This window comes from Neophocaena asiaeorientalis, unplaced genomic scaffold (assembly GCF_003031525.2).
Source record: "Neophocaena asiaeorientalis asiaeorientalis breed wild unplaced genomic scaffold, Neophocaena_asiaeorientalis_V1.1 scaffold242, whole genome shotgun sequence".
Lineage (NCBI taxonomy): Eukaryota > Metazoa > Chordata > Mammalia > Artiodactyla > Phocoenidae > Neophocaena > Neophocaena asiaeorientalis.
The window spans coordinates 1,619,635-1,647,294 of NW_020172451.1; the positions used below are offsets into that span (position 1 = coordinate 1,619,635).

The 27,660-nt window shown below is 61.4% G+C and overlaps 1 protein-coding gene across 1 annotated transcript in view; it reads right to left on the bottom strand.

Moving 5' to 3' along the window:
* TAFA5 (TAFA chemokine like family member 5) overlaps nucleotides 1-27,660 on the bottom strand; it is a 71,205-nt gene that overhangs the window by 22,032 nt on the left and 21,513 nt on the right. The window contains exon 3 of the mRNA XM_024737396.1: nucleotides 8,413-8,540. Within this exon, the coding sequence (XP_024593164.1) occupies nucleotides 8,413-8,540 (128 nt within the window). The remainder of the gene's footprint in view (nucleotides 1-8,412; nucleotides 8,541-27,660) is intronic.

The following is a 27,660-nucleotide window of genomic DNA, read 5'->3' on the forward strand; positions in this document are numbered from 1 at the left end:
AGGGCACACACCACCTCATCCCGGCTCAGGATCAGTTTTCTTCTGTTGGTTTTCAGAGCAGGAAGTGGTAAGGGTCTGTAATAAACCTTTCTGCTTGCCAGGATGCCTCATTCGTTTGGGAGCAGAGAGGAACCAAGCACCCCCCAAGTGTCCCCAGGCAACCCTGGCCTTCCCCACACCTGGTGTTGCGATAGTCCTATCTGGGAACTCACACCCGGCAGGGAGGCTGGGGACCCCCGAAGCCCTGGGTCATGAAATGGACTGAGTGTGTGTTCCTCCACACGGGGGACGGAGCCCACAGTTCCCGGGGCCCAGGGGGGGTCTGGTCTGAGCCCAAAGTGGACGGACGGCCAGACGGTGGAGGAGAGAAGGCCTTCGGCTGTGACGGGAGTGAGGCCTGGAGGACACCGGTCAGGGGGAGTGACAACCGCACCAAAGGCTTCCCGAAGTCCTGGCCCTGGGGGAGGAGGCCCTGCCACCTTGGCCATGGAAGGACCCACATTCCCAGAGAAACACAGGACTCCCACGAGGGACAGCAAAGTGGGGGCGTGGCACCCCAGACACCGCAGAGCTTCAGAAAGGCTGCAGGAGCTCCTGGATGGCCGCAGGCCTGGGAGGGAGCCTGGCAGGGTCAGGGGACACCCTGCGAAGCCGAGGGGAACGTAGAGCCGGCCGGGCCAAGCTCTGGGAGAAAGACAAAGCACGGGCTCCCTGGTGAGGCTGGGAAGGGGGCAAAGGGTGCACAGTGGGCCCCGCCAGACCTAAGCCGCCTCCTCCCCTCATCGGCCACGCGGCGTCGGCCACCCAACAGCGGATCTCACCCGCCAGGACACCTCTGAACTCCCCTCCAGGACCACAGCCCCTACCCCCCCTGCTGGGGGACCGCCACGTGGCCCCCCTTTGTCCTCAGCGAGTCCTGGCCCTTCCGACCTGGGTGCGGCCCTGGCCTGCTGCGTGTGGGCCAGGAGGGGTCAGGCCGGGGTCACCAGTCGTCCTGACCCCCGCCTCTCCTCACCCCCCTGCACCCACCGTGTGCAGCTGTGTCCCCTCCCTGGTACCGCAGGCACGTCAGGGTCCCACCGCTCCTGCCGAGACCTCAGCATCTCACCTGCCGCCCCACCCGGCCTCAGAGAGTGACCTGAACTCCACGCCCAAGCCCATCCCAGTGCCTCGAGAGTCCCTCAGAAGCCGCTCAGGATGGACTCACACCTCGTACGGCCCCTGGGTCCCGCCTCACACGCTGCTGGTGATGCCTGGTCCCCTGAACTCGCAAGGGCCGGCGCCTGGGGAGCTGGCCGTAGACAGGTCCTGACTTCCGGCTAGGTCAGCTCCCTGGGAAGTGGTGCCGATGACCCACGTGAGCTCTGCGAGGAAGCGTGTGTGTCCATCGCGCGAGGGACCAGACCTCCCTGAGGGCAGCCGCAGTGCCCGACAGGTGACAGGGCGTGAGATCTCGATACACCCACAGGGCTGCATCAGACCCAAGGCTCCCAGACATTCCCTGTAGCATCCTGGGATGATTTCCCTTTTTGTGTTCCTGGGGAAGCTTCAGGGCATCCCACTGCCTGACTCCTCTGCATTTGGGGGTTGCCCACAACTTTCGGGGAGCATATCCATCAAGTGCCCCTCCCTCGAGGAGCCCGTCCTGCCAGCGGGGGCTGTGCCGGGGGCTGGACCACTGCACGCACAGCCTCCTGAGGATGGGGCGCCCAGAGTGGGGAGCAGGGCCACGGCTGCCTGAACCCGGGAGGACCGTCTCAGTTACTGACTTTAGGCTGGAGGACCCCTGCCCCCATGGACTGTTGGGCCGTGGTGTGGAATTCCAACGCATCCCAACTCGGCTGCTTTCTGGCTTGGAGCTTCAGCTGAGAAGCCAGATATACTCTGATGTCTGAGGCTTTGTATGTGACCTATTTCTTCCCTCTGAGTTTTTACAATGTTGTTTTCATCTCCAGTGGCCTGAAATTTCATGCTGATACGCCTCAGGATGGGTCTTTCTTCATTCATTTCTGGCCCGTGGTGAGTCCTTGCACACAGGAAACCCGGGCTTTGAGTCCTGGGAATTTCTTTAGAAAATATGTCTTTGATAATTCCTTCTTCATTGGTCTCTATTTTTGGATCTTATATTCTTTAGACCTCCTGAATCGGTCTTCTAATCTGTTTTTTCTTTTCCTTTCCTACTCTTCCTACTTCTTTTTTTAAGTTCTGCTCCTGGCTTTTTGAGATTTCCTCAATTTATATCCCAAACGTTTGCTGGAGTTTTAGCAAATTCTGTCACACACACACACGCACTCATACAGGTACATATTAAGTCTGCGAAGACATATACACACATCACGTGTGTGTACACGTGTGTAATTTCCAGAAGCGCTTTCTTGTCTTCTTACAACTCTTGAAATAAGTCTTCCTTCAAGGAAGCTACTGCCTTGAGACAAGCAGCCCCGACTCTGGGTGGGAGCTGGGGGTGAAGGTGACCTTGGGCAGCGAGCCTGGCGGGCTCGCCGTGCATCTCCGTGTCTGCACCACCTCCTCTCTGCTGCCTCTGCTGTCTGTCCCCTCTAAGTTCCTAACCCCTTTCCTTAGGTTTGTGTTTGTTTGTCATCTCTCTCTTCCCACCAGACAAGGATCCTGATGCTAGAAGCCCGGCGGGGGGATGGGGGGCTTCACAGAGGGGCCTCAGACCCCAGTTCACAGCGCCCAGGTTCTGCATCAGGCTTGGTTGGTAGGCTAGCAGGATACCCTCCCCCCAAACTCTTGTCCACCCGAAACCTCAGAATATGACCTTCTTCAGAATTGGATCTTTGAAGATGCAATTAGTTAAGGACCTTGAGATGAAATCATCCCTCATGTAGGGCGGGCCCTAAATGAGATGCTGGCATCTCTGTAAAGGGAAAGAGGGAAGTTCAGATGCCCGGGGAGGAAGCCGGAGGCCGAGCCTGGTGGGACGTGGCCACAGTCCAGGAGGCCCCAGGACGGCAGGCAAACCCCAGAGGCTGGAAGAGTCAGGAAGGACCCTCCCCGAGGATGCAGAGGGAGCACGGCCACACTGACCCCTCTGGACCTCTGGCCTCCACACTGCGAGGGGGTGATTTTTGTTCCTGGAAGTCACCCAGTGTGTGGTCACTTGCTACAGCAGCCGTGGGAAGCTCAGAGCCTAAGTTTCTCGGTAAAGAACCCCCCATGTCCTGACTGCACCTTCTGGGAGTGGGTGGGTCTCACATCTCGGGACTTCGGTCTCTCTCCATCTCCGGGTTTTCAGGAAGTTCCCCTACACTTGGCGTTGGCCTTATGGGGTCCAGAGCTGTGAAGGTGTGATTCCTCCCCGGCGTGAGCCTCTGGGGCCTCCGGGCTCCTGCGGGGCACACAGGGGGCCCCAGCCACGGTCCAGGTAGGGAGGACCTGGGAGCCCTCCTGCAGCCTTGCCACCGGCCCCCTGTCAGCTCCACCTCCACTCCACATGCAGGGGGCCTGCGCCCCGACTCCTGAGTCCTGGGTTCTGAGCGTGACCCTGCCGCTCCTCTGGGGTTCAGCTCCCCGTGACCTGCCGAGTGCAGCTGCCTCTCCCATTTGGCTTTGCTGTTGCCTCCTCTTCCGTTCACTCCCCGCACGTCCCCACCACATCCAGGGGTGTCCAGCGGGCAGAAGTGGGAAGCGTGTATTCTGTTCTTTACACCTGGGAGCCTGGTACAAGCACCTGTGAAGTGCCCCCTGACTGCCCTTCGAGAACGTGAGCCCCAGCGTGAGGGGTCCAGTGCTCGGGGCCCCCGAGGCTCCTCCTTCTGTGTGTCCAGCCCTGGGTGGGCACCTGGCACAAGGACCCTGGCTGAAGCGTGGAGGCCTGGGCCACGTGCTGGGTGAGCTCCTTGGACAGAAGGCCCCGGACAGCCTTTCTCAGGAATCTCGGTGGGAGGGGCCCACACTGGACACACACGAGGCCCTCGGGTAGTACATTTTGAATCCGGGAACGCAGAGACCTCCAGGTCGGACCTAGGACTCCTCCCTCCGGAAGCTCCAAGCTTCCTGGGTGAGGCGACACTGGGTCTGCGGGGGCAGCCCGGATGAGGCCGGCCGGCCCTGGGACGGTGAGGACCGACAACCAGAAGGGGCACTGCTCCCTCCTCACCCCCTGCCCTGTACCGGGCTGGCTCTTCAATCCTGGACCAGCCACGTGGAGGATGGACACTCGGCATGGAGGAGCGACAGTGAGAGCCGCCTGGGCCTGGATGTGGGTCAGTGGGTCAGTGGGCGCAGTGCACGCTGGCCTAAGTGCTGGGCTGCCCGGCCCAAGCACGGCCAGTTCACGACAAGATGAGGGAGGCAGGGGTGGTGAGCCGCAGGCCTCCAGGCTTCAGGCAGAGCTGGGCACTCCTCCGTCCCTCCGGGGCCTAAGGGAGCCCCCCGGGGGCCCATCCGCACCTCGCTGCTGTGCACTCCCAGGTCCAGGACACCTGGGCCTGGGCAGAATTTGGACTTCCTGGGGCAAAGGTGATCAGAGGCAGCTCCTGGGAAAGCGCTTCTCTTGTCATGAATTTCCATGACATCCAAGGTCCTGGAGTAGATTGTACAGACACCCCCCAGAATACCCCTTGCCCCCCACGGTGGTGTGTCCACGCAGCACAGAATTAAAACGTAGGACTTAACTGCTCATCTGAGAGATGGATTCAACCAGGTGGTTTGTTCTGGTCTAGGAGGTATTCGTTATAGCAGCTACTGTGGAGCGTCTTTAACACAGAAGCACCGTACGTGGCAGATGGAGCACGTATCCGACTGTCCTGAGTGCCACTAAAGCCCGGGCGCCGCCCCAGCTGCTCACATCTGGACAGAAGCCGAGGGTGGGCAGGACGGCACTGCACTCGCGGGGGCCTCACGCCTACCTGGGGCCTGGCCTTTTCCTTCCCCTCTGCCTGCCCGGTCAGCTCTGCTCTAAGGGGCCGCGAGAGGGCCAAGGAGGGGATGCTGTTTGCGACCTTGGGGAGGGCCTGTGATGTCCACCTGCTCAACTTGCCCGGTGCCGACCAACGTCACAGGCAGCCCTCAGAACAGGGATCGTGGGAACCACAGACGCCAGGTCCCCCCCGCCGCCCTGAGTACCTCCTGGATGCCGGGTCCCCAGCTCTTCACTGCAACCTGTCCTGGTACCTGCGTGACCTCACCTGTGACCCTGTGTGCACTTCACGAAGCAGCTTTCGCCCTCAAGACCCAGAGCGTCCAAATGTTTTTATTCTGTTTCTTCCTCTTTCTTTTAAACGCTGATCGTGAGCCACTAAATTAATTTCACGACCCACTAACGGGGTGACGACCTGCACTTTGAAAAGAGGTGATCCAGGAGATGCAAACGTCAGCATGTGCCTGGGGTCTGGGCTCTGCTAATCCATTAATCAATTTATCACATGGATGTACGGGAGCCCCGAAAGAGGGACCGGGGCTGGCGGGACAACAAGGCCTGCGCCTGCCCTCAGGCAGCTCATGGTTTGCTGGGGACACAGAGAAGGGAGAGCTACGGCCCATGCAGAGGAGGGGGTGGGGCGTGACCAGGCAGTGGTTGGGGGAGGTGACAGCCACTTCCGGACGTGGCCCTGGCTGCAGGGGCGCTGGGCTGAGACCCTGGCGCCTGGGATGAATTAGCAGTTACGTGGCCAAGCAATCCTGAGGTGTCTTACAGCCCCCCTCGCGGAAAACCAATTTATGCTAAAATGTGAAACCCCACGGTGCTAATCTGCCGTCTGTAAGCGGCCCGAGATGCAATCGTGGAAGGGGATTGCGTGCTCCAATTATAAGGTGTTTGGTCAAGAGCTCAAGTAAGCTTTTAAGAACAAGCTTTGAAAACAGGTCTCTGCACGCAGGCCAGGGTCACCTCTGCAGACACTTGGGACGATGACAGAGCTCGCTGGTCCCATCGCTCAGCAGGATCTGCCAACCCAAGCACGCGGGGCCCACTTCCCCGGTGGGGATGCGACCCTGCGGGCCGGCACATAGGCGGGAGGTCACTGTCACGGAACGCGTCCGGCCACTCGGCCGTGTCTCCGAGCGTGAGCGCCTCCCGCCGGGGGAGTGAAGGGGCCCTGAGCGGGTGCACCCCTCCCTGACCTGCCCCAGGTGTGGCGGGGCCTTCCTGCCTGGACCGTGGGCTTCTCCTGATACACCTGTTCCAGCACGAGGCGCTCTCCAGGGCGGGCTGATCCCAGGATGCGCACATCAGAGACTGTCTTCTCACCTGGAAGACGCGTGGGCCTTCTGCAGCACCAAGGCCCCGTCTGAGTTGGGCAGACCCACCTCCACGGCTCACTGACCCCCGGCCGTGGCCTCCCTCAGCCACCCCAACTGCAGTTTTCACGGCTGGAAACCTGAGGTGAGCTCCGAGACCTGTGAGCCCGAAGGGAACGACTGTCTTCACCTTCTCAGCAAAGGTCTTAGAGCAACTTAAGGACCTGAGGCTGCGCTTGCAGGGATAGGGTGCTAGAGCTGCCGAAGAAGCGCCCTTTGCACGTAGAGGCCCCCCAGAACTTCCGAGGGGCGGGGGCGCAGGGCGCCGGGAGCCGGGACGGGCTCGGGGGCTTGATGGGAGGAGACGCCCTGATTCACCGTGAGGAGACTGAGGGGTGCTGCCTGGGGCCACGCGACCTGGAGGGCAGGCCTGACCCCGCAGCCACGCACAGCCAGGCCCGCCACGGAGGGCGGGTGGCCCGGAGCCCCCTCCAAGCCTCACCTCCTGTGGGTGTTCATTCAAAAGACCCCCGACGCAGCGCCTCCCGCACCAGGGCTGGCCCGGGCTCCCTGCACATCCACACGCTGACCCCAGGCCCCACGGATCTGGGGTCGGTGGCCCCGGGGGTCCAGGGGTCTGCTTGTCCCCCAGTCTCCACCTTCCGGGAAACCTGGAAAGGTCAGCTGCTTCCTAGACGGTCGGGGAGGCAGCAGCCCCACCTCAGGGGCCCTTCCGCTCCCGGAGCAGTGAGGCAGGTGGCAGGTGATGAGCTGGCACACCTGCACACTTGCCAGGTGTGACGACGGATCCCTCGCTTCCGTGCTGCACGTGCATGAACAAGCACAGCCGACGCTCAGACAAGCGCATGGCTGCGGCTTCAACGACTGGAGACCCGGGGGCGCCCGCTGCAGCCCAGCCCAACGCCCCTCGTGGGCGGCCCTGCTCGGGACGGGCCCCCACGCCTGCAAGGGGAGGCTGCAGGCAGGGCCCCCCTGCCTGAACTCCCGCCAACACAAGAGGCCTCCGAGACCTCTGATGGGCTGCCTGGGTGCAGCCGGGGGCCCGCGTGTCCACTTGACAGCCCCGTCCTCAGAATGTGCCCCCGGAGGCCTGGCTTGTCCCCACCCGACCTCCCTGCCGGCGATGGGACCAGGGCGTCTGTGTCTCATCTCGGAGCAGCTACACCTAATTGGCCTCTTAAGGACGCTGCTGAAACAGCCCATCCGACTTCTCCAGCGGAGGCTGCAAGGGCAGGAAGGGGTGGGTTTTCCTCTAGACTAATTCCTGAGGGGCCGTGGCCCCCGCTTCTCTGCCATGGATGCCAGGGGAGAACTTCCAGATCCTTCCACGAGACCCCAGACCTCCCTGACATAACGTCTCCCAGCATCGAGGCGGGAATTTTGGCCAGGAGCCATAGCCCACCCCAGTCCTCAGCTGTCTACGTCAATGTCACGAGGAAGAGCCCGGATGAGGGGTGAAAATTGGCTGGCGGAGTCCAACACTGTGCGGGCCCAGCATACGGAGCCCCAGAGCCGTCCCCGTGGCCCCGGCCGGGCAGCCCCGCTCCCCTGGCCCACACCATCCCAGCCTGTGCTTAATGAGTTTTCCTTTGGGAAAGGAATCTCAGAGCAAACAGCCCCAGAGCCACTTTGCCGCCCTCTGCCTCCCAGCCTGCGGGAGACCAGCCTGGGGAGCCCAGAGTCCACAACTGTCCCTCCCGGTGGGATCCAGGAGGGACAGAGGCACCCTCAGGGGCTCTCGGGGTCTGTGCTCCAAACAGTCACCATGCCTGCCTGGGGGGCGAGGGGATGGCCTGGATGAGGCCCACGGCCCCTCCCCAATCCTTTTTCTTTAAAGGCCCTTCGTTCCGAGGCCCTTCTGTGGGTTCTAACCTTCCTCCCAGCCTGGAGCTGGGAGTACATCGCCCAGAAACAGGACAACTTCACCAGCAACGTCGTGTGGGCTGACCGGCCTGGAGGGGGTTCTGTCCAGCCTCTCGGGCCGCTGGACACTCAGTGACCGTGTGATGGGTCTGAGCAGCCCGGGGACAGACTGATCCGGCCACAGAGCAGGGTGGTTCTGGAGGAGGCGGGGCTGGCAGCCTGTGTGTCCGTCCTGTCATCGCGGGTGTGGGGTGCACCCCGCCCCAGTGCACTCTGCTGCCTAAGGCTCCCGCACCCCCCGCACAGCCGGCGCCGCGCACCTACCGTGGTGGTCTTTATCCGCCCGCCGGGCTGCGTGCACGTCCAGCCTGACCGGTTGATCAACAAGTCACAGCCTTCCCCCTCCAGACAAGGGAGCATGTCACACCACTGCTTTGTTTTGATGATTCGTGCTGCGGAGAGAAGAGAGAGCTGTCAGCGCTGGCCTGGGGCTTGAGCCGTACCTACGCAGCCCGATTCCCGGAACCGGGATTCAGGGATGGGATGGTCCAGTGGGCAGCGCCTGGTGTCAATCAGGTGGCCTGGCCAGACTGCTGCCCCCTCCCTGGCCTTGCAGTCAATCGCTCACTGCCAACCACCAGCTCTGCCACTGGCCACTCAGTAAGTAGTGACTGAGGGCGCTGGGGACAGTTTCAAGAACCTCCCTTCCCGGAGGCAACAATGTACTTCTCTCCTTTGTCTGGAATCTGCGCGGGAGCCAGGAAAGACAGCAGTGGGCGGCGGTGGGGGTAGGTCTCCCGGTTAGGACCTCCCCCCCTCAGATGCAGTGGGGACTGCCCCACTGCAGGCCGCAATCCTGGGGCCTGGGTGGGTGCTGGGAGGGAGGGAGGTGCGCAGGGGGAGGGTGGGGACTCCTGGCAGATCGTACGGAGGCCACGGCCCTCCAAGGGCCTCATCCACAAAGGGGACCCCCCCCCCCGCGAGGACGTCCCAGGACTGGTGACATCAGGACTCGAGTCCTTGTCACTGTCAGGTGGGGTGGGGAAGGTAGACCCCGTGGCCGCTAAGAACTGATGACTCCAAACCCACGCTTCCAGGCAGAAGGGGGCTGCGTCTCTCTCTTCCTGGTAAACCCACCACCTTTCTGTGGCAGTGGCGGGAGGGCCTGGGAACCCATATGTGACAGAGACCCTGGAAGGAGGGACTCTGTGATAGAGAGAACACCGAGTGTATGCATGGAACTGTTCAAGGAACCTGGGAACTACGGGTTGTTTTGAATTAGGACAGAGTGATGTGCGTCCTTTTTAAAGCAGGTTCCACTGCTTTGGTGGCTGCAGCGGCCCCCATGGCCCCACCCTGCTCTTCCTGCATCTTGAAATTCTTAATAACTTTTAAAGGATCCCAGCATTTCCACTTTGCATGCGGGCCGCCAATCACGCCACCAGTCCTGCAGGCAGTGACTGTCCCTACAAAGGCGATAGGGGACCTGAGAGGGGCCTCACCCCATGGGGGCCTGGGCCTTGGGGCCCCTGCAGGGGAGGGTGACTCGGTGAGTCTTAACAAAGGGTGGGCTGGGAGGTGGGCTGGAAAACAGACAAGGATGGCATCCCAGGTGACCCCTTGATGCCAATTCTGACAAACAAGCAGGAGCTGCCTGAGCATAGCGGGAGTGTCCTGGGATCGACTGGCAGGCAGAGGGCCCTGTGGGTAGCGTGCTACTCACCTGGACCCACACCAAGCATCTCTCTACCCACAGCCAGCTGGTCATCCTGAGACCGGCTCCTTTCCAGGCCGAGCTACGGACGGAGCTGTGACCCCCGCCCCCTGCAGTCACAGGATGAAGTCCTGACCCCAGAGTGGCTGGACTTGGAAACAGGGCCTTTACAGAAGTACCTGAGGTTAAATGAGGTCATAAGGGTGGGGCCTCATCCCACAGCATTGGTGCCCTTATAGGAACTGACCTCAGAGAGCTCAGCCTCTCCCACGTGGGACACAGTGCAGGCAGCCATCTGTGAGCCAGGAGGGGGTCCCCACCAGTCAGCCGCACCTGCATCACAGCCTCCTCGCCTCTGGACTTCGAGAAAATGAATTTCTGCCGTTCAAGACCTACAGCCTATGGTGCTTTGTGACTGCAGCCTGAGCTAAGACGGCCCGGGAGACCTCACAGCGCGGAAATGCCCCGCAGCCAACTGAAGTCAGAGCGGAAAAACACTCCAGCTGAGCATCAGCGTGGTTCCCACGAAAGAGGAGACGCGGCTCTGCTCTCACGGCAGGCGTGGGGGACGGGCTGTCTCACTGCCCAGAAACGTCTCTAGGCCATGGCAGGCCCGGCTCTAGCCGCACCTCGCGCTCCACGCGGCCCTGCCAGGACCCGCGGGCCACAGGTGGCTGCATTCCCCAGCACATCGCCTCGGGACTCTTTTCCTCATCCGCTCATCGTTCTGGCAGAAGTCCCTGGAGCAGCCCCGCCATCCCTGGTGTACCATTTTGGTGACAGTAAATGACAACACAAAAACCTCGTCGCACACCAACAAATGCAAACCATAAACCCATGAGGTAGCAACAGGATTGAAATACACACCCCACCAATCCCCGGAAACCCTGTGTGCGTGGCTTAGAGACGGTCGTGACGAATTAAAGAAAGAAGGGAGGGTTTCTCTGGGGTCATCCAGGACAGACGGCGTGGGAGGAGGCTCAAGAGCGGCTAAAAAAAATCTGGACCTGTGCTCCTGTCTGTCTCCTGAGCCGCACCCAGGGAAATGCTGTCAGCGTACTGAGCCTGTCACCGCGGGGCAGGGGGACCCAGACCCCAGCTGTGCCCAGGGAGCAGAGCCAAGAGCAGGAACGTGGCCTTCTCAGGTGACAGACCTGCCCTCAGATGCAAGAGGGAAATGCAGTTCTGGAGGCAGGGAGGCCGAGGCGAGGCCCCATACAGAGAGACTGGAGCCCAGAAGGGCACTGGCCCAGACCAGCGGGGCAGGGCAGCATGGGCCACGTCAGAGGCCTGGTTCTGACACCCACGCTTCCCTGGCTAGCCTGCAGGACCAGACAGCAGAGGAGGGAAGGGTTCAATCCTGCACTGCTGTCAGCAGAGGACCTCGAGCCAGCAGTGCTTCCCGTGGGCTCCATCCTCCCCGGGAAGCTTGGTGACCAAGGGGACAGAGGAGAAGCTGCAAGTGGAGTACCTGGCCCAGGGATTGGCCAGTCCATATGTGAAACACACACCTTTCATGGTCAGGTGAGGAAAGAAGCCACTCTTGGCCACTGACCGTGGGGCTGGAGACGGTAGACGGACACTGGCAGAGACCGAGCCAGCCTCCAAGCATCCAAGGGGCTGGGATGCCTGCTGGTCTCCTGAGGCTCCTCCCCCCGGCTGCAGCTCAGCTGGGCTCTAGGCCCTCGGTCAAGGACACGGGCCCCGTTCCCATTCCCCAAAGCACAGGGCGTGTCACCAAGCCTTCATCCCCTCTGCTCTGTCTCAGACGCGGTACTAAGAGGCGAGGTGGCGGCCGTGGGGGAACATGCACCCCCATTCTCCTGGGGGGAGCCCCACAAACATAACGGACAACATTTGAGGGTCAGTCAGGAAGAGGGAGGAAAGCTTGAGGGGCAGGGTCTCAAGTGCCTTCAATAGGGGGAGGGGCGTAGGTCCTGCCCACGCTGCAGCCACAGAGCCTGGCCACACACGTTCACGCACACGTACACACGTGTGCACGGGCACAGGAATGCAGAGGTCACACACGCCCACGTGCAGACACATGCACACACGTAAACACCCACAAAGGCATGCACCACACCCACACGTGGGAAACAGCACACATACACACAGATATGTGCACGCTCGCTGCCACACTTGTGGGACCACTTCATGGGCTGGCCTGGCGCACAGCAGTCGTGTGGGTGTGTCTGCAAATCAAACAGGCACCTGCTGCCTGGCCCCCGCCCTGTCCCCACCGGGCGCGGTGGCCCGGGCGTGCGGGTGCCGGCCCTGCGGAGGGCACTGGCCGGCCAGGCTGATCACTCAGTGCCTTTCGTTGGCCACCGGAGCTCGGCTCACTCAGCCCCGGCCCACTTCCTGCTGGGGGCGGACGGAGGCGCAGGGCTGGGCCGCCACGTCCCAGGGACAAAGGGGCCTTTCGTGCCCACACGTCACCACCTCCTCTCCTCTGGCCCCAGCGTCGTGGCAGCTCCCAGCGGGGGAGGGCGTCGCCCAGGGCTGGGGGTGCTGAGGGGGCAGAGGGATGGCGGCTGACGGATGTGGACAGCGGTCCAGCTTGCTCCTGTGTCACAACCACGGGGCCCTCGACCCGTGCAGGCCAGGGGCGTGGATCTCCCGCTGGCCACGCGCCCAGTGCCTGTCCTGGGCCTTGGGGCCCAGTGTGGACCAGGTCTGCAAGCTTGAGCCTTTGAGAGGAATCGGAAGCCCTGGGGCCCAGCCCACACGCCTCTCCCTCCGTGTGCACGTGTGGACGTCGGCCTGCAGGGTCCCCATCTCTCCAGCAGCCAGTGCTGGGGCCTTGGGATGGAGAGGCTGTGTCCCTTCTCTCCGAATTCCCCCTTGCGAGAACACCCGGGTGATTCCAGGCCCGGAGAGGCTCATTCCTGGCTGCCGCCCCCCAGAAGGAAGCCACCCCTGCAGCCCAGCTGCTCGTGAAGGACAGAACAGAAGGCCTCTCGGGGCACAGAGGGCGACGGGCCAAGCTCTCAGGCAGGCAGGGGCCTGGTGGCTGGGAGGGGAGCAGGGCAGGGCCCAGGGCGTCCAGGGGGCTGAGAAGCGGGGGGCCCGGCTGGGCTGCAGGTCCTGGACACGACCGGACTGCTTCAGGTGGGTCTGGGTCAATCGACTCAAGGGCCAACTTGCCAAAACTGTGGGGCAAACTGTGCCTGGAGTCGAAGACACATCCTGGCAGCTTCAGGGTGACAAGGGCCACAGCCAAGAGGAGACGGAGTGATGTGCATTCAAGGGACAGGACGGCTCTTCCCAGGTGAGCAGGGTGGCGCTGCAGCCCACGAAGAACCCAAGGGAGGACCCTCAGGACAGGTGCGCTCACCAGGGGTCCTAACAGGGACATAGTTCATCTGCCTTGGGGCCCTGCCTGGGGGCCCAGCTCCTTCCTCCTTAAGAGACAGAAGGAGCCCGGCCCCTGTGGTCCCCGCTCTGAAAATCAGCCGCCTGGGATCAGAGGGATTCCGGGCTAAATCCACTCAGATCTGACAGCCAGCGGAGGGAGGGGCCTTTGGCTGAGCTCATTTACACCCCCAAAAGCTAATGGTGCTTTACATATGCAATTTCTCAGGAGCCTGCAAAACCTTCAGAGCTGGTCTCCAACAGCAGAGACCAGCAGCACCTTTCTTTGGAAGGCCCGTGAGACAAAGCTCTTTTTCTTACCTGCTCACATTTCCTGAGCCCTTGCCCTCACCAGGCCCCGCGAGGGCCTCTGGCTGGCCTAGCCCTGGAGCTGCAGTGTCCACCCTCCAGGGCCAATGCTCTGGAATTTTCCATCTCGGGAAAAAGACGACGCATGTGAGGCAGGAAATACGCGGGAAGGGCCAGGACGGAAGACAGACGCCGGAGGGCCTCAGAGTCCAGATTCACCCTGTTCAAAGGGAACACTTAGCGCTGTGGCTTCTCCCCGGTGCTCTCCTCGACTGGGCTAAGCACCCCTATTTGCTTCATTGCAACCTTCCTGATCAGCGTCCCGAGGAGGTACAGAGGGTCTGAGTGGACCCCAGTTCAATCAGCTCACCAGCCACGGGAGCCTCCCATGGCCAAGAGCCTGTGTGCCCAGCTGTTGATCCTGTGTGTGTGTTTGTGTACACACACAAGTATTTGTGTGTGGATATGTCCCTGTGTGACGTCTGAAATTCTATTCTAGTGACTGAGCTGCACGTATGTGGGGACCCTGCCGCCAGCAACACCCCTCTCCCCACCGTGGTGCCCATGACGCCGGGACCCCCTCTTTGTTTACCAGCACAAACAAGCTCCGAAGATGTGGAAGCTCAGAAACACGCCCCTGCAAGATGCCCTCGCCCACCCCCCCAAACCTAAGGATGGGACAGCCAGGACGACCTTGAAGCCATCCGGGGTCTGGCGGACAGCACGCCTGCTCAGACAGCAACGGCAGCGACCAGCGTGCTGCTCGCTTGAGTCTGGACAGACGGACGGGGATCGCGGAGACCATATCGCTCCGCTCAATGCCTGCGCCCTTTGCTGCTCGTAAATTGCATGGGTCCCTTTGGAATGAACTGTTTCTTCATTTCCATGAACACATGAGTCTGCTTACTTTACTGAACAGCTTGGAAAAATGAGTCGTCCAGAACAAAACCAGTGGGATTCCAGAAATCTCCGGCCACATTCTCAGATACGGTCATAAGTGGACCTTGTCCGTTGGAGACGGGGAGGCCGCTGTCTCTGGCAGCATCTAACCCGGAAATATCTTACCCCAAAGTCCCCCGGATCTTGCTGGTGACAGAGGGGTGAGGCGACATCCACACCCATGCGGAGAGGGGCGGCTGACATTTAATACAAGCATATAGATTTTAATTACACACACACATGGGAGTCAAATATAACTGGGATGTATCAAGGGTTCTGGAAGAATCTATCGCAGGAAGAGCTGACACAGGCCCTGAGGATGTAGTCCAGATGCTACTGCTGCAGGGAACGTTCCGAGGACCCCAGGAGGGCCCTGGGCCCCCCATCTCTGTGCTCCTCAGGTTGGCACGTTGAGGCCCCTCCCGGGAGCAGTTACCGGCAGAGGCAGGAAGGCCCGTGGGGCTGGGAGGTCAGAGGGTACCCTGGGTAGCCCCCGAGCTATCCTTAGAGGACCTTCCTGGCAACAGCCACTCTCAGGACGTCCCTCCCTGGCAGCCTGGCCCTGGGGACGGGAGGAATCAGAGGCGTAGCGCTCTGAAGGAGGGCACAGCGATGGTGGGAGGACAGGTGAGCCCAAGGGAGGCCCCACATGGCCTGGGGAGGGCCGGCAGCTGTGTGGGGATGACCCGGCACACCTGGGCCTCCCTGCCTGGCGGGCTCTGCTCGCCCCCTGACCCAACCAGGGGACCGGTGGCCTTGGGCTTGGGAAAACGCAAACAACCGGAGCATCTGCTGGGACACCCCCATGATTCCGGGAGAAATCCATTTTGCCCTTACACACCCAGGGGCAGCTTCTGCATTTTACAAACTCCCATTTGAAACGTCAATGCCCAAACGCACCAGGTGAGCACACCTGGCGGGACTGAGCAGGCCAGGTGGCTCTTGGGGGCTCTGAACCAAGCTGCTGGGCCGTGCAGGCAGCTGCCAACCACGGGGACTGGCTTGCTAACCCTCACAGGGAGTCACGTGCTCCTTTATCGATAGACTGACTATCGGTTGTTACTTACGAGGAATCAGTTCGCCTGATCTTCGCATCACACATGGGGACAAGGAAGCTCAGAGAGCTTAGGAGATTTCCACGTTCACACAGCAGCCGGAAGGGGATGATGCGAGGGCCTGAGGCCGGCCAGCCTGACCAGGGTCCCCCACGCTCCCTGATTCCACGCGGCCGTGGCGCTCCCAGAGTCAGCAAGAGGATGAGCAGGCAGGGCCCGGCCGGCAGGAGAAACCGTGGCTCGACCAGGGAGGAGAGGAGGCCAGGGTGGCGTTTGGAGCTCCAGCCCTTGGGGTCCGAGTCCCCGTGTGCCGCTGCTCACAGCTGGGCCCTCGGGTCAGGCGCCTGCCCTCTCTGTGCCTCGGTTTTCTCACCTGTGGATGGGATGAAGGCCGCTGTGTCGGGGCAGGGTAGGGGGCTGATGCAAGGACAGAGCGGATGTAAGAGCCAGTCGGAATGGCCGCGGCTGAGGGAAAGCCCCCGCCCCACCGCTGTTCATTCTCTCCGCATCATTATGGGCTAGGACGGCGCAAGGGATGCTGGGGTGCGAAATGCGCGTGTCCCCCGGCACCAGGCTGCTCTGCCGCAGGCGGGTGGCTGGTCCTGCAGTTGGTGCGGGACACAGGCCTTCGGTCCCAGCATCCTGAACTCGGGAGGCCAGCAAGGGACAGCACAACCACACCGAGGACCAGTGCCAGGGCCCCTGAGGGGACCCTCCCCTGGGGCAGCCCCACCCCCCAGACCCTGTTAAAGGGCCCCTGTGTAGCCGCCGCCTGCCCCGTCCTTCTCCATCTCCGGGTCCGCTAGGCCCTCCACGCTGCCCCACAGCTACACCCCCAGCTGCCCGGGACCAACTCAGGCTCCTGTGGTCCACCACGCTGTCCCGAGACGGGCATCTCTGCTGTTTGCGCTTTCCAGCTCAGCTCTGCTATCAACACGCCTTTCGTCTTCTTTAGAATTATCTTCTCAGGACATATTTCCGGGAGAGGAATTACGGGGTCAGAGGGTCTGAGCGTCTCCACAGCCCTGGACGCATCCCGCCAGGCTGCCCGCCAAGTGGATCAGACCCCGACCACGGCCAGTCACGCGTCCTCAGTCATCCGTCCCCAGGGGAGCTGGCACCAGGTCCCGCCCTGCAGGTGACTCTGTGACCATCAGTAGGTGGGTCAGAGGGCAGCGTTCCGACGGCCTTGGGCCTGAGTAACTCTCCTACAGGCATTTATTCTGTGCACGTTAGGCCAGTAAGCCTGCGTCTGAGAGCTGCAGGTCGAGACGGCATTTCCCGTCCTCCCTGGAGAAGCTGCTCCGTCCCTGAGACGCCCCAGGCCGGGGTCACGGTGCTCTGGAGGAGGGGCGGGGTCTCGGCAGCGGCCACGGGAGACTCCAGGAGGCCTGGGTGGTGGCTTGTCCCAGCCCCTCTCTGTCCCCAGAAGCATCTGGCGGGCAGAGGATGGATGGGGTCCTGGGGCTCCCACCGTGCCGGACCCACAAGACCACCCAGCAGCATCCCAGCCCTGAGGGGCCTCCAAGTTGGCTCCAGAGGCCTGGCTGCCAGCTCTGGGCTGCTCTGGCCTGGGACCGGCTGGGTCTGCAGTCAGCAGCCCGGGGGCAGGGAGCTGCTTCCCATTCTGACCCGCAGGGGCTGTGCTCCGCCTACAGCCCCCTGCCGCCCCCCACAGGGCTTCCTAACATAAACACAGGTATACGTCTATTCACGCGTGTATTAGGAGCTTCTACGTCCTCACACGTTTTGCTTGGTTCCCAATAATCAAGAGTACGCTGCGTGCACGTGTCTGCCCTACCTGCGATTTCAGGGAGGGCTGTGCTGGCATTCATCAGTTTATAGGGTTAGCTTCATTCCCTCAACCTCCCCCCAGTGCCAGGCTGTGCCGACTCCTCTTGTAGGAACTGGGTACATAGAACGGCCTCCAACGGTCCCAAAATATGCTTTGGGGCTTTGCCATAGCTGATTACAGCGGACAGCCAGGAAGGGGGGCCTGTGACGGCAGCGGGGCTTTGAATCACAGCAGCTCCTGGCTACCCACCTGTGTTCCGGGGGCCCCAGACGTCCCAGCTGAGAGCGTGGTGTGGATTCTCACAGCAGCCTCGGACGGGCACAGGGCCGTGGGGAGAAGGAACACAGACCCTGAAGTCCTGGTAAGGAGCTGCCCGGGTAGAGGGGAGGGAGGGAGGGGCTCCGTGCAGAGAAGCCCCCATGCAGGGCTGGCCCTGTGCACATACCTGCTCCAGCTCCCAGCTCTGAGGCCCACTTGGTGACAGGCGGACTTCAGCCCCAGGATGGAGGGACGTAGGGTCCGTCATCTGTGGACCCTGTCGGTGAGGCTTAGTGGGCTCAGCTGGAAAAGGTGTGAGGAGACGCAGGCCTAACAGGGCGTCCTGGGCAGTCACACGTGGCCACTGACCCTACGTCCGCACCGGTCCAGGTGACGGTTTAAAAGCTCGCTGCGCCGCGGCACAGGGGCAGTGCACGGAAAAGGGGGTCCACGAGGATGCTGGGGGGATGGAGCAGGTGGTCCTGGACACACAGGTGAGCGTCGGGCCAGGAGAAGGGTGCCAGGGACGAAGAGCCCTCCCTATCCCGGCTTTCCGGAACCTTCTCTGACCCCGCCCGGCTTCTGCTCCTGGTCTGGGGTGGGTGGCTTGTTATCACTACCATGGCCCCCACTGTTCCTGGGGTCACGGGGCCTGACGCTCAGCACCGTGTGCGGGTCACATACCTGTCCCCCCTCACTGGTTTGGTCATCGCCCCTGCCCCACCCCCACCCTCACTCAAGACGGGCAGGACAGTAAGGCCAGAACGCCAACAGGAAGAGCTGCGTCAGTACAGGGTCCCAAAGACCCCATCCCATTCCATCCTCACCAGGCCAGAGCAGGAAGGGGGGTCCCAGCCAGCAGACTAGGGACGGGCTCCGAGGGGCAGCCCCCCGCACCCCAGCACCACCCCCAAGCCAGCCGGGGCCTGACTCTGCGGTCCAGCAGTGGCCTCTGTACCCAACCTGGCCGGGGAGCCCGAGGCTCGGGGACTTCTTCGGAGCAGCCCGCCTCCTCTTTGAGGGGGGCCACCCTAGGGGTCTGGTTCCGGGCTCCCTGAACTGCTCTGGTCTCCTTGGTCACTTGGGATGGACAGACGTCAGTGAGCCAGCCCAAACTGCAAAACCTCTGTGAGTCACACCTTCCTCCTTCGCAGGCAAGGCAGCTGTCAGTTTTCTGGAGTCTTCTCAGATGTTCTGAACACGCCGGGGCCAAGCGCGGGAGGCCCCCGTCCGCCCTTGGTACCGGGATTAACCCATCAGGGAAGCGAGTGGGATGGGAGTGGGCACAGCTCAGCTGCTGGGACCCCTGAGCTCAAGGGGCCTGTCAACCTCTACCTCCCGGGCAGAGAGGGCCATGGTCACTCACTCAGGCTACACTCGCCCCAAGCCATGGGGCACGCCCAGCTCAAGGATGTGGGCCTGTTCTCAGGACCAAGGGGCAGGTGGGGAGACCCACTTTCCCTGGAGAAGCCTGGGGTCCAGTGGCCCCAAGGCCATGCACGTTCCCGGGCGGGGTCTGTGATGGAGGCCAAGGCCGGGGGCCCCACCAGGCTGGCACACGTCACACCCAAGACCCGACAATTCGGGAAGAAAAGGCACATTCTCCTCCCGGCCATTCATGCCGAATCCTTTAATCACTCAGAAAAGAAAACTCTGCAAAACCCAAATGACATCTTAAAATTAGACAAAATTTTCTTTCGACAACTTCTAGACAGCATAATTTAGCGAGAACAGTCTCGATAATTATTTTTTCTTTAAATAGTTGCAGTAGAATGGATTGATTTTTGAGACGGTTCCCTGATTAGTGAGATTCATTAGCTGCCGGGGACCTGTCCCCACCAGAGCTCGAGAAGGGAGACGTTTCCCTGTACGATTGGTTAGCAACCTGCGCCCGTGGAAAACACTCCAGATTTGGGTAAGCAAATTGGATTGAGAGAGAAAAACCACAGTTGTCATGAGCTACCTGGCTCGGTATTTCACTAGGATTAAGAAATGTAAGTAGAGGGGAAAAGAAAAACACTCCAATCATTTTTCTTGGGCAAATTCCCATGAATTGACAGAAGCTCCTCGCGAGGGTAGACAGGAGATGCAACCGTCTTTTCACTTTAACCTGAGGCAGGAAAGCACCTCCCTGCTTCCGGGAGGTGGCAGGGCTCCTGGGGGCAGCAGGGGAGCGTCACGGCCTCACTGTGTGGAGCCCCTGCACACCCCTCCGTGGAGAGCTGGGACACGCTTCCATTTAGGGAGACCACTTGTGGCAGCCGGGCGCCCATGGGGGCGGGGGCTGTGTTGTGGGTCAGTCTCCCAGGAAGTGATGAGGGCCATGGTCCAGGGGCGTGCTCTTGCCTGCATGGGGGAGACGCTGGGCATGACAGAGGGGCACTGAGGCTGAGAGCACTGGCTGCTTTCAGGGAATCCAGGACCCCACTAGGACGCAGACCTATCAAGCTCTCACAGAAAGTTTCACTGTGAGGTGCATGAGATACTTAGAAAACCGTCCTCTGTCCACTCATTTCTCCTGTTCACCTGCCCATCCATCCAGTCACCCACCCCTCCATTCACCTGTCTACCCATCCACCCAACTATCCATCCACCCAACTACCCATCCATCCACCCACTCATCCATCCATCCATCCATCCCCCCACCCACCATCCATCCATCCACTCATCCACTCATCCATCCATCCATCCATCCCCCCACCCACCATCCATCCATCCACTCATCCACTCATCCATCCATCCATCCATCCCCCCACCCACCATCCATCCATCCACTCATCCACTCATCCATCCATCCATCCATCCCCCCACCCACCATCCATCCATCCACTCATCCACTCATCCATCCATCCATCCATCCCCCCACCCACCATCCATCCATCCACTCATCCACTCATCCATCCATCCATCCATCCCCCCACCCACCATCCATCCATCCACTCATCCACTCATCCATCCATCCATCCATCCCCCCACCCACCATCCATCCATCCACTCATCCACTCATCCATCCATCCATCCATCCCCCCACCCACCATCCATCCATCCACTCATCCACTCATCCATCCATCCATCCATCCCCCCACCCACCATCCATCCATCCACTCATCCACTCATCCATCCATCCATCCATCCCCCCACCCACCATCCATCCATCCACTCATCCACTCATCCATCCATCCATCCATCCCCCCACCCACCATCCATCCATCCACTCATCCACTCATCCATCCATCCATCCATCCCCCCACCCACCATCCATCCATCCACTCATCCACTCATCCATCCATCCATCCATCCCCCCACCCACCATCCATCCATCCACTCATCCACTCATCCATCCATCCATCCATCCCCCCACCCACCATCCATCCATCCACTCATCCACTCATCCATCCATCCATCCATCCCCCCACCCACCATCCATCCATCCACTCATCCACTCATCCATCCATCCATCCATCCCCCCACCCACCATCCATCCATCCACTCATCCACTCATCCATCCATCCATCCATCCCCCCACCCACCATCCATCCATCCACTCATCCACTCATCCATCCATCCATCCATCCCCCCACCCACCATCCATCCATCCACTCATCCACTCATCCATCCATCCATCCATCCCCCCACCCACCATCCATCCATCCACTCATCCACTCATCCATCCATCCATCCACCCATCCATCCATCCATCCATGCACCCATCCATCCATCCATCCATCCATCTATCCAACCATCCATCCACCCACTCATCCATCCATCCATCCATCCATCCATCCATCCACACATCCATCCAGCCATCCACTCAAACCTTTGGCGTTCAGAGCACTCGTAAAACCCTGAACTTGACTTCCTTCCCCCAATAGTCAGAGACGCCTGGTAGCATCACACAGTGTCACGCGTACTGGGAAGGGCCAAGGAACCCACTGCTCAGGGACCCCTCTGTCCTCCTTCCCCCTGGAGCAAACTTCAGAAGGAGGAGGGAGGGAAGGGGTGGCATCGGTGGCTGTGTTGACCCCACCCTGCCTCCCTCTGACTCCTGAGGCATGCATGGCCAATGCATAGTCAACACGAGGAATTCTGGGCTTCCCACCTCTCCCCCTCCTGCGTCCATGGGGAAGGTCAGCCAGCAGTGATGCAAGAAGCCAGGGACAGCCCATGGGCTCCAAGGCCTCTGCCCAAGCTCTTCCTGACTGGCTCAGAGAGGAACTGTAAAGAAGCAACCTGTGACCACCTCTCGAGAAGTAAACAGTGGGGCAGACGGGTGGAGGTGGGGGCTTGGGGTCACCATTGTAAGTGGGGAACCATCGAGTTTCCGCCCACGGAACTAGAGGTGCCAGCGGCTCTTGGAGGGTGTTCTCCAGACCAACCTCCCTGTCCTCCAGCAGCTCTGCGCTCTCCTCGCCAACACGGGCACCTGCCAGTTGGCCCTGATGGCCTCAGAGACCCCAACCCCTTACCCCTGCAGGAAGGGAGGTTGTGAGGCCTGTGGAAAGGTATTGATAGGGAGATGCTGGCCCAGGAGGAGGCTGGTGCCTCCCGGGGCTGAAGGTGGACACATCACTCCAGTCTCCACCTCCATCATCACATGGCCTGCTCCCCAGGTGCCTCTGTCTTCACGTGGTATTTCCTCCTCCTATAAGGACCCCAGTCAATGGATCAGAGCCCACCTTGATGAACTCATCTGAACCTGATTATATCTGATTACATTTCCACCTAAGGCCACATGCACAGGCACATGGATTAGAACTTCAACGCATCTCTCTGTTGAATCCAACCCACCACAGACGCCCTCCCTGGGGCACAGAAAACAGGGTACAGGTCAGGGGGCAGGCCACATCCCACGTTCCATGTCCCATACTCAGGATTGACTAGCACAAGTCCCCCTGGCCCCTGGGAAGTGGACTGAACTGTGGGCAGGTTGCGTGAACTCAGCACAGAGCCTGGGAAATGAGGGGCGCGGGTGTTTGATCAAGTACCAGGGAGAGGCTGCGTTTGGACACCACAGCAGAACCTATCGTGTTTGCAAGAAGGATACACTGCTTCCACCCAATCAAATAGCTTTGCGCGTGTTTTATCTTACAATCTGGGAAAGGTGTCTCTAACGGAAGCTTCTCGCCTGTGCTGTAAGATTTATGAAGCTTGACTTAGAGTAATGGGAAGGAAGTCTTTCCTGACGGTCTGTTTATTTGCTCGGCGGTTTGAGCCCCTCGTGTTCTGAGAGGCTCCAAAATGGGACAAACTGGGCCTGGACATTCGGATCCGGTTTCCTTGGTTACTGCCTTGATCTGCCTCCCCAAGTCTCCCCATAACACTGAGCTCAGGTCCGGTCGAAGCACAGGGCCCTGCCCGGCATCACTATCTTCCTGCTGAAATCCCCAGAGGCTGGATTGTGCCAGGGTAACGGCAAGGACCTGCCAACCACCCGAGAGAAGCTGCTGAATCAGAGAGCAAGGGCCCTGGGGGGTGAAACGCCCACTGGAGATACAGGAATCTAAGACCCTCAGTTCAAGGGCTGGAGTCTTCTGGAAGCACTGGAGGTGGCACGCTGAAATGCGCTCGGTGCCCCGCCCAGGGATGCCCAGCCCTTCCTACTTGGGAGGTGGGGCTGACGCAGTCCCGGTGCCTGGGGGTCTCCGCGCGTCACTCTCGTGGGGCTGCCGCTGGATGCAGGATGCGCGGCAGGATGAGTCCAGGGGTCTCCCAGCAGTTTGGGAAAGCCACCAGCCCTCGGCTTACCTGTACCCCTCGTGCCCTGTGCTCCCTGTTCCCCGGCTGCTTTCCTTCACTGCCGGGGGCTGCCCGGCCCCACTCAGTGCAGGGGGCACCCTGCCGCCCTGGGGCGCCCATGGCTTGAAGGGAAGGAAGTGCCCAGGGCCACAGGAGGGAGGCTCCAGGCTGTGGTGGGCTGGAAGCTAAGCCCTCTCTCTGAATCTCTCCCTTTTTCTGTTCCAAGAATCCAGCAACAGCTGGTGGCCACCTGGGCAGCAGGATGAATGGCTCCCCTGCCTGGTGTCCGCAGAGCTGCAAATTGGGGGTTATTTATAGCTCTGCCTCCACGAAAAGCACAGGCTGGAGCCAGGGTTGGGGTCTGGGGAATGGGGCCCATGGGCCTATAGCTTTAGAAATGAAGTCCCATTCACAGCCCGGCTGCACCAAGGCTCCCTCTGGGGCAAAGGCGGCACCAACCCGGCTACAGAGGCAAGGCCGGCTCGGGGCTGGGAGCTGGCCAGAGGGCTCTGTCTGGGCTCCCTGAGGCCCCCGTGACTCCTGGGGACAGAGCCGTCCTCCCCGCTTACAAGGGGGGGCCAAGGTCCCAGGGAGTCAGCCCAAGGCCTTGGGGGACTGCGCAGGCGTGGGGCCAGGTGTTCAGAACCAACCTCTGACCCGTGAGGCGCATCCTCTACTCTTTCCATCTGCCCCATGACACGGAGCTACGTAAACCTACACGTGTTTTTTTGTCCTGTTGCTTCTTTTCTTTCTTTCTAATTCAACCTTTAGTGTCGCTTCCGTGTCGTGACATCTGTCTCCGGCATCTTGTCACTGAGCACAGGATTCTGTCCTGTGGGCCATGCCGGATACCCTTTCTGACTGTGGACCAAACCACCCTGCCCATGCCCACTGGCCGCCTGCCTGCAGCCTTTCCCCCACCCTTGCCCTCGCTGCAGGGGGTCCACTGTCCCAACGCCCTTCTCCACGCCTCTCAAGCCTGGCCCAGACCTCCCCCGCGATGGAGGCCTCTCTCCTGCCCCTTCCGCCGACCACAGGCCCCAGGGTCTCCCTCGGGTGCCCTGACCCTTCACGAGGCCAGTGACACATGAATTTGAGCGTGGATTTGGGGAGTCTGAGCCCCACAAAAGGTCAGCTCCGTGACAGTGGGGCCCGGCCTGCTCTATCCCCTGCTGTACACGCGGCACAGCATCTTGTGCATAGAAGGTTCTAGAAATGTGCGCTAGAGTGGGGAGGGAGGGAGGGACAGATAGAGACAGGCAGCACTGCGCCCCCGGCTGGCCTCAGGCTGCCTGCTGCCAAGCGCGAGAAGCCCCTGCCCGGACGTCGTCTTTCAGTTGAGGGAAGACCTCATGAGGGTCCTTCCCAACCAGGGCTCTGTGCCCCCGGAGCCCTCGCAGCTCAGAGGGTGGGCAGGCATCGCTGGGGAGTGGGAGGGGAAGGGACAGGAGGAGACCGGGGTCTGGGCCATCGCAAGTCACTGCCTCGTCTGCCCTGCTTGGTGCGTCTGGAGGAGGCCCAGCCTGGCGCCCAGCACCTCTGCCACCCCACCCGGGCAGTTCAGCAAACACCCGGCGGGCGGACCCCCGCGGTGGGGCAGCAGGAGTAGCCTTAGCCCTGAGTCACCCACCACACATACACCTGGGAGCCGGGCAGGACCAGGCCCTGCGAGAGGTGCGGGCTCTGTGCCATCAGACAGGGCTGCAGGGCAGCAGCAGCGAGATGGGGGCTCTGGGCACAGCCCCTCAATATCGGCAGCGGCGCTGCTGCGTGGGCCAGCATCCCCATCCCGCTCGAGTGGTCCTGGTCACCCTCGCCGCCCCCGTGAGCCCTGGCATGCCCGTCTCCAGAACCGCACTCCCGAGGCCAGCACGGGGACCACCTCGTGAGGACGATCTGTGCCGGCCCCTGTTCGGTCCTGAGGTGGCTGTGACGCAAGGAGCCCGACCCGGGCTGGCGGCAGGACAATGAGATCCTTCGCTCCCTCAGCCTTCCCGCTGGAGGCTTGGGAGCATTCAGTGCAGCGTGATTGCTTCGGCCACTGCTTTCTGTCCAGGACACAGGAGAGAAGTCGGACAGACGTGTCTTAATATGGGTTTGTTGACACGGCCGCGGGCGGCGCGGATGCTAAGAAGGGCCTTCCGGCTGAGCGCCAGGCGGGCGTCCCTCCATGGGGATGATGGGGGCTTCCTGCGAGCCTCTGGCCAGGGGCCCTGCCCCGGGTGCCGCCCCAGGCGCCACTGGTGACCAAAGCTGTCAGTGGTGGCCGAGGCCTCCCAGGCTGGGCGGGGGCCACACACACTCTGTCTAAGCATCTCTTGCTCCACAGCCCTGGGGGCTGGAGCTGCAGCGTCCCCTCCTTCCAAAGATGACACTGGCTCAGAGAAGCCCCCTGACGCCCTCCAGGTCAGCAGCCTGGGGTGGAAAGACAAAGCCTGGAGCTCGGGTTTGTCCCTCAGCCCCAGGGATGACCGGCACACACAGTCCTGGCCGCAGCGTCCACACCAGTAAACCAAGGCTGGAACAAGGGTTCCTCTAGTCACTCCAGCTTGTGCATCCGGGTCCAGCGCCCTTCCCCGTGTGGGGTCCACTCATACCCCGGCTGGGAGCGGATGTACCTGGAGGGCCCCAGCACTCGGCTCCTGGACCGTCACCCAACCAGCCCTGGAGAAGAATGCACGGTGGTGAAAAGGCTGGCTCTGGGTGCTCCTTGGGAGGGGGTGACCACAGGGGAGAGGCAGCAGGGATGGGATCCAGCCACCTCCAGTCCATCCTCCCATGTCCCCAGCGAGCCCCCAGAGGTACCGCTGCCACCCAGCCCCTCCCCCAGCACGCTGCCCACCCTCCTCGCCCCCGGAGCCCCTGAATCTTCTCCTGTCACCCGCACCCCGACCCCTAACACGCGGGGCATGGCAGGTCCCTCCCTCCTCCCGGAGCTGAGGCCGGTGTGGGGGAGGGGTGACGCTCCAGGCTCCCTGCTCTTTCAGAACTTTCCATTTCCTTCTATCACCAGGCAAGGACTGGGCCTGCTCATCGAGCCTGGCTGCCGTGGCCCCGTGAGTCGAGTTTATGCTCCTGGCCTGCATCTCACTGCCAAGCTTCTAAGAATGTGTCCGGCTTCCGCGGCCCCATCGCCGCCCCGCCCCATCGCTGCCCCGTCAGGCAGCCACCTTCGGTGTTCAGAGGCAGAACCAGCTTCCGGTCGTGGACAAGAGCAAGCTGTGGCCACAGGGCGGGCATGGGGTCAGCCTGCCATGCCTGGGGTCACTGCCGCCGGGAGGGTCAGCAGGATGTCTGGGAAGTTTCTGGGTTTAGACAGAACTCAAGGCGGGGCCAATCTTCCCACCACGTCAGGTGGGCGATGCCTTTCCTGCCCCCAGTGTCCCAGGAACGTGGAGGAAAGCCCACCGGGCACTGGTCTGCCCCTCCAGGGACATCTGCGGACCAGGGCACCTGCACGTCCTCGAGCCTGTGCCGAGGGCAGGTGGTGTGGGTGGAGGAGGGCAGGTGTCGGGCCTCAGGCTGCAGGACCAGGGGTCCCAGGACACACCGGCTCAGAGCCCAGGGAGGACGATCCGGCTCCGTGCTCCCAACAGCGTCAGAGAAAAGGGGCCAGATTCCCTCCCAAGGGACGGCTCATCGTCCCTACACTCTTCCTGGGCTTCCGAAGGCTCTGGGTTAATCCACCCCCAATCCCCCGATGGCGCCACTTGGAGATGCCCCGGCTGTGGGGTCCACTGGCTTGGGACAAAGTTCCCCAAACCCATTTCCTCCTTTTTCTGCACGTGTAACTAGAATGAACTTCCCAGGATCCTGCAAGGAGGTGGTGGCCCGCCCAGCGGACCTCAGGGAAGCCGAGAGGCCCCTTCCAGGCCCAGCCCAGACGGCGCCTGCCCTCCCCAGCTACACGGCAGCTCCTGCAAGGCATGGGGGATCCCGGGCCAGCAAAATGGGGAAAGACTCATTTTTTTTTTTGGCCGCGAGGCATGTGGGATCTTAGCTCCACGACCAGGGATTGAACCCACACCCTCTGCATTAGAAGGTGAAGTCTTAACCGCTGGACCGCCAGGGAAGTCCCGGGAAAGACCCATTTTGATCTTTATAGGAATGAAACAAAATTTTATCACAGGCTCGGTCATCAGCAAACTTTTCCTTAAAACGCCAGAAAGTCTTCCAGCTTTGTGGCTGGGCAGGCCGTCTCACAGCTGAGGCCCAAACGCGGCCCTGATGGCTCCCAGATGCTGGGTGTGGAGGTGACCCCATGAAACTCTGCAAAGCCGGGCCTGCTCTGAACGGGGCAGAGGCCTTCACTGAGCCACACTCCCCTCGGGCTCAGGGCCACTGCCCAGCAGGCGTGGGGAGGAGGGGTGCAGAGGCCCTTCTCCTGCAGCCTTTCTCTGCTGCACGGGGGG